General features: G+C 39.2%; 2 protein-coding genes across 2 annotated transcripts; both read right to left on the bottom strand.

Moving 5' to 3' along the window:
• Nucleotides 1-240: 240 nt before the first annotated feature.
• LOC103854963 lies at nt 241-6,012 on the bottom strand. The gene is made up of 16 exons (XM_009131931.3): nt 3,596-6,012; nt 3,386-3,514; nt 3,180-3,296; nt 3,059-3,093; nt 2,760-2,929; nt 2,598-2,668; nt 2,254-2,373; nt 2,120-2,169; nt 1,950-2,035; nt 1,753-1,856; nt 1,464-1,664; nt 1,171-1,377; nt 932-1,079; nt 716-846; nt 543-635; nt 241-468 (listed from the first exon to the last, which is right to left on the bottom strand). The coding sequence occupies exons 1-16, from the start codon at nt 5,510-5,512 to the stop codon at nt 370-372; spliced, it is 3,678 nt and encodes a 1,225-aa protein (XP_009130179.2). The 5' UTR covers nt 5,513-6,012; the 3' UTR covers nt 241-369.
• Nucleotides 6,013-6,247: 235 nt separating this feature from the next.
• LOC103855100 lies at nt 6,248-9,450 on the bottom strand (the record flags this gene model as incomplete). The annotated part of the gene is made up of 13 exons (XM_033285334.1): nt 6,248-6,623; nt 6,699-6,791; nt 6,904-7,034; nt 7,134-7,281; nt 7,365-7,571; nt 7,647-7,844; nt 7,929-8,066; nt 8,267-8,314; nt 8,401-8,535; nt 8,625-8,753; nt 8,833-8,922; nt 8,981-9,191; nt 9,242-9,450. Coding segments are annotated over 13 exons (1,833 nt in total), but the record flags the coding sequence as incomplete, so codon positions are not given.
• Nucleotides 9,451-10,063: the final 613 nt, after the last annotated feature.

Genomic DNA, 10,063 nt, shown 5'->3' on the forward strand with positions numbered 1-10,063 from the left:
TGGTGCATAGTCGACGAATGACTAGGAACCAAACAAAGTTAAGTTCCCAAATGGCGGGTCCTGATGCTTTGCTTCCACTTGCTGTGGTACCTTCTGCTAGAACAGTAACCTGGAGGCAAGTAAAGTAAGCGCAAGTACAAGTCTGCACCAGAATATATCTTTACTATGCCCAGCAAAAACAATCAGCTTAAAAACTGTACATGTACTCTTTTATCATGTCATTACTTGCACATTGGTGTCTCTTGAGAAGATCAAGTTTAACATGACTATCAATCTTGATTCAAGATATGAATCTAAGTACATAATGTCAGAGCCAAATTCTCAATGTTTTATACATCGATGCTGGGTTTCCCCATGTTGATACACTTGTCAGGTCATCACGGATCGTGCAGCTTCATAGAACAGAATCTCTGGCCGAATCTTCTTTTCTCCACAGAATCTAACCACACTCTTCCAGCTACGAACAACCTATCCCATTCCCACACATATATTATCCCAACAATTCAACACAAGGAAGACAAAATCAACAGTTTCTGTCTTACCTCTCCTGCTAAAGACTCACGTCTGAGATTGACCCACCTGTTCTTTTCATAAACCATGCAGATGTGTTCTTCGTCTTCTTCACCATAACCAACCTGCATTCACATCCCTTATATCAGAGACTATTACAGAGAAACACAGAAGAACAATAGGACAAGTTTTTTTTTTTTTTAACCATAGACACAAGACGGTAGTTAGTGTTTGGTTCTAAGCCTTCGTACAGCCTGCTGATATCTATCTCCCACTCCAGAGCTTTTGTTGTTTCAGAAATTTCCTTTTCAGTTTCACTCTTCTCCCATTCTAACACTACAAAACACCAACGTTATTTTATTATAACCATAGCCAATGAAATAAGTATATGAGATCATAATCATGGTTTTCAAAAACTTACCGATTATGAAGATAGGTGGGCATCTACTTATAACGTGATGAACACAATTTGACGTTCCACAGCCTCCAGTTTTAATGTCACATAACATTTTATAATTCATGCGGGTCACCTTGAGGACATCCACAAACTTTATATCCCCAAAAGCACACTGCATATATGAAAAGCACATAACAGCTTTATAAAGGGGAAGTACCAGTTTCTCTAAGGAAAGGCAAGAAGCCAAATTAATGAAAACATACCTTAACGTTTCTGATTGAATCTGAAGCTACAACAATGCCGTAAGAACTCTGCTCTGGATAATTTGGCTTCCTTCCGCATTTTCTACAACTCATTCTTTCATTTTCCTCCAACGTGAAAAGGCGAGTCACCAAGCTTTCTCTTTCTGAATTTTTCCAGCAATGCCAAGACTCAAGGATGGTTACAAGTACCTCAGCAGCACCACTCGACTGAAAATATACATTACCTTTAGTTAAGCTTATTAAAATATAAAAATAGAATATGATGCTTCGAAGCTAATATTATTCACACGAACCATGCAATTAACTGCTTCTAAGGACACGAGTAAGTCTCTCAAGATGAGACTGTAGACTCCCTCAGTTTTTATTTTCTCTGACACAGCCGCAGTGAATAAAATTTGTAGCGCACATAGAACTTGTTCTTCCAGGTTGTCATGAACTGGTTGCTTATTGTAATTTAGAACTTGTTTTTTAAGAACGTTTATGCTCAAAAGGGCCTGCAATACCAACATTTTTTGTGAACTTATCAAAGAAAATATGGAATGAGCTGAATCAGAAGACCACAGTTAACGTATACTGGTTTACCTTTAGCGTCGTGTCAAGAGCTGAATTGTATCTCGCTGTAGCTCCTTCAAGGACTGGCTCCAAAATTTTCGACAGTGAATCTTCTCCAGACATGTTTTTCATATCTTGAAGGTGGTGAATAAAGAAATAAGAATTATGAGCGCATAACAAAACAAAACAAATTCAAATTATTCGTCAATTGAGAAAGATCTTTTTACCATCACGGTCAACTGTAGTAGCTTCCACTCGACCTTTTTCCGGTTCCATAGAATGTTCTTCCGGTTCAAGTTTGACAGAAGATTCACTGGAGATGTAAGAACAAATTCGTCTCAGAGAAAACCAGAAAACAATTCATCAAACACGCAAAAAAGACTGTTGAGGTACTTACTGTTCAATAGTCTTATCAACAGGACTAGCCATGCTCGTTGAAGTTATCTGCTGCGCCACGAAGCCCATTCATTCTTATAGCTTATTAACCGAAAAGTCAGAGAAGCAAATAGAGAAATTTAGAACTACAAATACATTAATGCTTTTATCTTTTTTCGTCTTTTTGGCCTGTGACTTCTTCCCCCCTTTGAGTGACTTCTTCTTCCCTTCTGCTGCGTCTGACTTGACATTGGGTTCCATAATCACAATTTCATTCTACATGAAAAGAGAAAATGAAAACATATAAGAAAACAATTCAAATACCAAATCAGCCGGAAAAATGAAAGCTCTCTGTGTATAAATAAAGTTTCAAACCAACTGGCAAGATAGGTTTCAGTGTGAATTTATATAAGAAGGTAAAGGGATATGGAATGAGCTAAATCAGAAGATGACAGTTTAGGTACTGAATCTTGTTCCATTTTGTTTGGTCACTGCTTTACCTTAAGCGTCATGTCAAGTGATGACTCCAAATGTCCGGACAGTGAACCTTCTTCAGGCATGTTTTGCATATCTTGAAGGCAAATGAATATTAATAAGAAGGATGAATCTTAAAACAAAAAAAAAAAGTTCAGATTAATCGTCACTTGAGAAGCTCTTTTTACCACCAGTGTTAACTTTAGTAGCTCCCTCTTGAATGTCATTGGTGGATGAAATTTCCAATGGACCCTTTTCAGTTCCAACAGTATCTTCTGGTTCCATGGTGATGGAATCTTCTTCCATCGTTTTTGGTGATTGAGATGTACCTCCTGGTTCAAGATCGATAGAAGGTTTTCTGTACATGTAAAGAACAATTCATCAAACACGCAAAGCTGTTACAAGAATGTCAGGATATATATTCCCTTCGATATTGGTAACTGATCTAACAGAGTGAGAGAATATTATGGCGGTATCTAACACTTACTGTTCAACGGGACTAGCCATGCTCGTTGAAGTTATCTGTTGCACAATGAAGCCCATTCATTCTTAGAACAGATGAACGGAATAGTCAGAGAAGCAAATAGAGAATTTATAAGTTTAAAGACCTTAGTGCTTTTAGTTTTCTTCTTCTTTTTTGCCTGTGTCTTCTTCTCCTCTTCGAGTAAAAGATCTGCTTCTGCTGCATCTGACTTGGCTTTTGATTCCATATGTAAAATCTCATTCTACATGAAAACCATATAAGAAACATCTCAAATGTCAGATAAGATAGAAAATGAGAGCTCTCTGTATATAACCAAAGTTTAAAACCAACCAGCAAGAAAGGTTTTAGCAGTTGAAGAATATAAGAGCGGTTGTCAAAAGCAGAAAGCCTTGTGAGCTTGTCTAACAATCTAATCCTTGAATTATCAATCAGCAGTATCTTTGCATCGATCCGCAGAACCTGCAAGTCATATATATAATTTTAGATGGACATTTTTTTGTTATTCTGTTGTTAATGAATATATTCAAATCATGGATGAACCTTCTCCGTGACAGCTGATTTCAGAAGTTCTATGTACTTCAACACTATCTCATCCCTGAGACCTTTACCCTCACGTACACGACTCATGCAATCGTCTAAGTCAAATGTCGGATCCCATCCTCCCTCGAAAACATCTCTTACTGCACATAAGAACAATCTTGCAGTGAGGGAGTTTTTTTCTTTTGGCACTCTCTCTTCACATCTATCACAGAGAAGAGATGCATAGCTCTTCTTCCTTCGATCGTCCTGAACATTCTCTCGTCTTTTATCTTCAAGCATACACAAGTTTTCCACGAAAGTAAGAGCTGCTTCGTACTCCAAGACGTGCTCTTTCATTACATGTTTGGTTCTCAATGCTTTACATGTGTACTGAACAGTTCTCAAAACAGCCACCCAGGTTTCAAGATTGTGTTCCCTGATAGGTTTTGGAAAGCTTTTATCCACTGAAGAGCAGTCACCTAACCAGAATATCATATCATCTCCCTGAGCCTGTGCCTTGGCGTAGTGACCATCAGGATCTTTAATCAATTTGATTTTCCCATCATCAACACAACCATCAAATGGAGCAGCATTATTGTTTTTCAACAGTCTTTTATCCAGAAGCAGCAACGAAAACTGCTCGTCAAGTTCAACACTTTCTTTAATTCGAATACGATCCAACACACTGTCCACTGCTCTGCAAACTTGTTCTGTACCATCATGCCTTTCACACTTGATAGTTCCTAGAAAGGCTCTGATCTGACTGAGCTCATAACGTTCCAGAAAACAAATGCTCTGTGGCGTTTCCACTATGTGACAATCGCTAATACTCTCTTCTGAAACCTCGAGTTTCCTAAGATGCTTAACCGGAAAACGCATCACCCAGTCTCTAATACTGCAGGAGAGAATCTGATGCTCATAGAGCGACACAAGGAGTAGCTTAACTTCCTTGAGCAAACCACTCCGGTTTTCATCCTCGACCAAAGGCCATTGGTTTGACCACCCCTTCTTCCTAGCTTCCGTTGTAAACGCTTTCACATCTTCAAGCTGAGTTTTGATCATCTCAACAGCAGCTAATGTATCCACCGCATCCCAACCTCCACCCTTAATCTTATGACCCCAGTTTTTCCCTATCCTCACGACCACATCCTTCTCCAACTCAGGCTTAAAATCTGCACCATGTTGTTGCTCAAAATGAGCCTTACACTCTTCAGCTTTAGAGAAATCCGCTAAACATATAGTTCGACACACCCATGTCGTCCATCTCTTGTGTTCCTTAGCATAAGCGAGAACTTTCTCCAAAGCCTTTAGTGACCCCTCGCTGCTATGTACAAAGCCTCTAAGCTTCTCAATGCTTACTTTCATCAACTCCCTCTTGATCTTAACATCCAAACCAATCCAAAACAACCTCAGTCCTTTGTTAACAGGCTCTGGACTTCTCTTTGTCTCAACAAACTTCGCCTCATCGGTTCTAATAGTCTCAGTCTTGCACTCAAGGATCCTCAACTCTGCATCTTTGATCATAAACTCCAGTTTTTTCCTCCTTTCCTCTTCTAGGCCTCGAGAAACATATAAACTCTGTTTCCCTATGCGAACACACTCCTTGTAGTACATCACCGATCCAAGGTGTTGACCTAGTTGGTGGAGCCTTTCTGCGCAGAGCCGCGAGAGGTTTGCTTGTTCGGCAAGGCATGACACTGAAGCCAAAAGGTACGTGAACGCCAAGTTAGGGTTTTTCGTTGCTTCTCGTGATAGCTTCGAGAAGATTGTAGCTTGTTCGTTGTGTAGAAGCGATGAGCCTTCTTCTTGTGCGTAGAATAGTAACAGATCTTCGAGTATCTCCAGGGCCTTGGTGTGGTCTCCTTTAGCGATTAGCTCTTTGGCGTCGCGGAAGAGCTCTGCGCCTTCTTCGTCGTCTCTAAAGAGAGAAGACTCCATTAGTCAACGATTCTCAAGAGGCTTTCTTTCGGTTTCTTGCTCTCCAAGTTTTGTTTTTTTTTTGCTTTTTCAGAGAGAGAAAGGCGGGAAAATCAACGAACGTAACAGCAAGGAAGAGAAGACGGTGGCTTCTATCACGTGAGAGCCACGTGACAAGGCGTGGGGGGAAAAAACAACATTTTGAGCGTTGGCATTGGGGAATTGTATGGAACACCTTGTGCGCATTAACCATTTGAGATGAATAGATCAAAACTAGTGTGAAGCGTTGAAACAATGGTCAAGCTTCTATCACGTGAGAGGCACGTGACAAGGCGGGGGGGGGGGGGGGGGGGGGTGGGGGGAAGAACAACATTTTGAGCGTTGCCATTGGGGGAATTGTATCGAACACTTTGTGTGCATTTACCCGTTTGGGATAAATAATTCGAAACTAGTGTGAAGCTTCGAACGATCGTCATGCTTCTATCACGTGAGAGGCACGTGACAAGGCGGGGGGGGGAGGAAGAACATTTTGAGCGTTGCCAATTGGGGAATTGTATCGAACACTTTGTGGGATAAATAGACCAAAACTAGTGTGAAGTTTCGGACAATGTTCGTCTTCATGACTGTGATGAACAAAGTGTGTATACGCAAACACTAAATCAAGCAGCGTGAGTCTATTAAAGGTGGTGGAGAAAAGCCTAATCTTCAAAAATTGAAAGATACGGGGCAAAGAAATAATATTTTGAAACATTTGGGGACCAAAAAATAATGTTTAAAAGTTTTATTAACCTTTCATTATATACCACAAACTAGAATATTACTGATTTTTAGCCTATTTTATCCATAGACTTTACAAGTATTATCTTAAACCAGCTACATTGTTGGTTATATTATTTTATTATGTCATTAGTTGCAGGTTAAGGAGTTTGGTGTTTCTTGAGAAAATCAAGTTGCCCATGGCTAACAACTTGATTCTAGATTATACTTCTAATTAGGTTGCATCAACATATCCCATATCTATACACTTGTTAGGCCATCATGGATCAGGCAGCTCTTCATAAAACAAAATCTCTGGCCGAACCTTCCTTTCTCCACAGAATCTGACCACATTCTTCCAGTTGTTGCCAACAACCTATGCAATTACAGATGTTTACAACGTCTGTATCTAACTTCACAATTCTACTCAAGGAAGCGAAAATTATCTTACCTCTCCTGCTAAAGACTCACGTCTGAGATTGACCCACCGGCTCTTTTCATAAGCCATGCATATGTGTTCTCTTTCTTCTTCACCATATCCAACCTGCATTCACATCCCATATATATACTGAGCATGTAACAGAGAGATACATAAGAAAGAAATAGAACAAGCATTTGTGACTCTGTTTCAGTTTTTTTTTTTTTTGAATTCTTACCATAGACACAAGCCGGTAGTTAGTGTTTTGTTCTAAGCCTTTGTACAGCCTGCTGATATCTATCTCCCACTCTAGAGCCTTTGTTGTTTCAAAAATTTCCTTTTCTGTTTCACTCTTCTCCCATTCTAATACTAATGTTGCAAACCCCACATAACACCAACGTTATTTAATCATAAGCATAGTAAATGAAACGGACGCATAAGATCACATTCATGGTTCTCAAAACTTACCGATTATGAAGATAGATGGGCATCTACTTATAACATGATGAACAAAATTTGTCGTTCCACAGCCTCCAGATTTAATGTCGCATAACATTTTGTATTCCATGCGCATCACCTTAAGAATATCCACAAACTTCATATTCCGAAAAGTACACTGCATATAGATAAGCATATAACATCATTTTACGGCACGTAACAGTTTATCTAGGAAAGATATACGAAATAAATGAAACATACCTTCAAGTCTCGGATTGAATCTGCAGCCATAACAATTCCATAAGAACTTTGCTCTGGATAATTTGGCATCCTTCTGCATTTTCTACAATGCATTCTTTCATTTTCCTCCAATGTAAAAAGGCGTGTCACCAAGCTTTCTCTTTCTAAATTTGTCCAGCGATGCCAAGACTCAAGGATGGTTACAAGTACCTCAGCAGCACCACTTGACTGAAAAATACATTACTTTTAGTTAAGCATAAAAAAACAATATGATGCTTAGAAGCTTATATTATTCACACGAACCATGGACTTAGCTTCTTCTAGGGAAGCAAGTAAGTCTCTCAAGATGAAACTGTAGACTCCCTCAGTTTTTATTTCCCCTGACACAACAGCACTAAATAAATTTTGTAGCTCATAAGGAACTTGTTCTTCCAGGTTGCCGTGAAATGGTTGCTTATTGTACTTTATATCTTCTTTAAGAACGTTTATGTTCATGAGGGCCTGCAATTTCAATTTATCAAAGAGAATAAGAAGGTCTTTACATATGGAACGAACATGGTCTTTTTTGTTTGGTAACTGCTTTACCTTTACCGTCATGTCAAGAGCTGAATTATATCTAGCTGCACCTTCTCCAAGTGCTGACTCCAAGTTTCCTGACACTGAATCTTTTCCAGGCATGCGCAAATGAAAGAAATAAGAATTATGCATCCCAATACAACACATTCAAATTATATTCGTCAATTGAGAAGCTCTTTTACCACCTGAATGTCAGCGTTGGATGAAATTTCCAATCGTCCCTTTTCACTTGCAATAGTATCTTAAAGGTTGACAGAAGGTGTGCTGGACATGTACGAACACGTTTTGCTCAGAGGAAACCCGGAAACAATTCATCAAACACGCAATAAAGACTCATGAGGTGCTTACCGTTCAACATTCTTATCAACGGGACTAGACATGCTCGTTGAAGTTCTCTGTTACGCCATGAAGACCATTCATTCTTACAAACCATTTACTGAAAGGTAAGAGAAGCAAATAGTGAATTTAAAACTTCAAAGACCTTAATACTTTTAGTTTTTTTCGTCTTTTTTCTCTGTGACTTCTCCTCTTTGAGTGGCTTCTTCTCCTCGTTGACTAAAATATCAGCTTCTACTGCATCTAACTTGACTTTTGATTCCATACTTACAATTTCATTCTACATGAGAAAAGACATGAAAGGATATAAGAAACAGTTCAAATACCAAATCAGACGGAAAATGAAACCAAAGTTTCAAACCAACCAACCAGCAAGAAAGGTTTCAGCAGCTGAAGCGTATAAGAGCGGTTGTCAAAAACAGAAAGCCGTATGAGTTTGTCTAACAATCTAATCCTTGAATTATCAATCAGCAATATCTTTGCATCGATTAGCAGAACCTGCAAGGCATGAAGATAATTTTAGATCAACAGTATTATATTATTCTGCTGTTAATGAATACTATACTCATGAACGAACCTTTTGGATAAGTTTTATGGACTTCAATACTATATCATTGCTTGAGTAACTTGATTTCCTTGAGTAACTTACTCCGCTCTTCAACCGCAGCTAAAGGCCATTCGTTGGACCACCCCTTCTTCCTAGACTTAGATGTAAAAGCCTTCACGTAAGCGAGCTGAGTTTTGATCATTCCAACAGCAGCAACTGCATCCACTGGTTCCCACACCCCAACCAGTATCTTATAAGCCCAGGTCTTCCCTATCCTCTTGACCATATCCTTTGCCGAATGAGGTTTAAAATCAGCAGCATGCTCTTGTTCAAGATGAGTCCTGCATTCTTCAGCACTAGAGAACTTCTCCATACCTATAGCTCGACATCTACACATCCAGAACATCCATTTACCGTATTCCCTAGCAAAAGCGAGAACGTTTCCAAGGCATCTAGTCCCTTGGTTTTGTGTACTCTCTTGACAAAACTTCTAAGCTTTGCAATCACCTTCATAAAATCCCTTTTGATCTTAACATCCAAACCAACCCAAAACGACTTCAATCCTCTAACCCTATCCTCCCACGGGTCTAGACTTTTCTTTGACTCCCAAACTCTCAGCTCGCAGTGTCTCACTTGGTGTGATCGCCGTCAGCGTAGCGTATAACCTTTCGGCAGAGCTTCTTTACCTCGACATCATCCAATTCCATTTCTACAAGATTCTTGCGGGCTTTCTTGACTCTCAAGTTATCTTATTTCTTCAGAGAGAGAGAGAAACGGCGGGAAAAGAAAAAGGAATGTAGTAACAGCAAACGTGGTCAAGAGGCTGGCTTTTATCACGTGAGCGCCACGTGACATTGTTTTGTGTTGGGATATTAAAAAAAAAAAAACATACACCAGAAGGGCGAATTTTGTCGAACACCTCGTGTGCGTTTCCCGTTTGGAATAAACAATAATATAAATAAATACGAAACTTGTGTGAAATCTTCGAATTTGGCTTGAAAAGATTCGTAGAAAATGTTTCAGCCATTGAAAACGAAAACACAAGATATTCGATAAAAGAAATTTTCAAATAAGGATTTGTTTATAGATGAAATGTACTAATCTATATATTTGAAAGATATTGGGGGCAAAAATAATTATTTGAAACATTGGGGACTACACCCGAATAACCACATTAAAGCAGTGGGCTAAGATTAAAATCATGGGGGCCCAATTTAAATTCCGACGTTTCTTAAAGGTTTGTTATCGACATGACACGTTG

Source organism: Brassica rapa, chromosome A02 (assembly GCF_000309985.2).
Source record: "Brassica rapa cultivar Chiifu-401-42 chromosome A02, CAAS_Brap_v3.01, whole genome shotgun sequence".
Taxonomy (NCBI): Eukaryota; Viridiplantae; Streptophyta; class Magnoliopsida; order Brassicales; family Brassicaceae; genus Brassica; species Brassica rapa.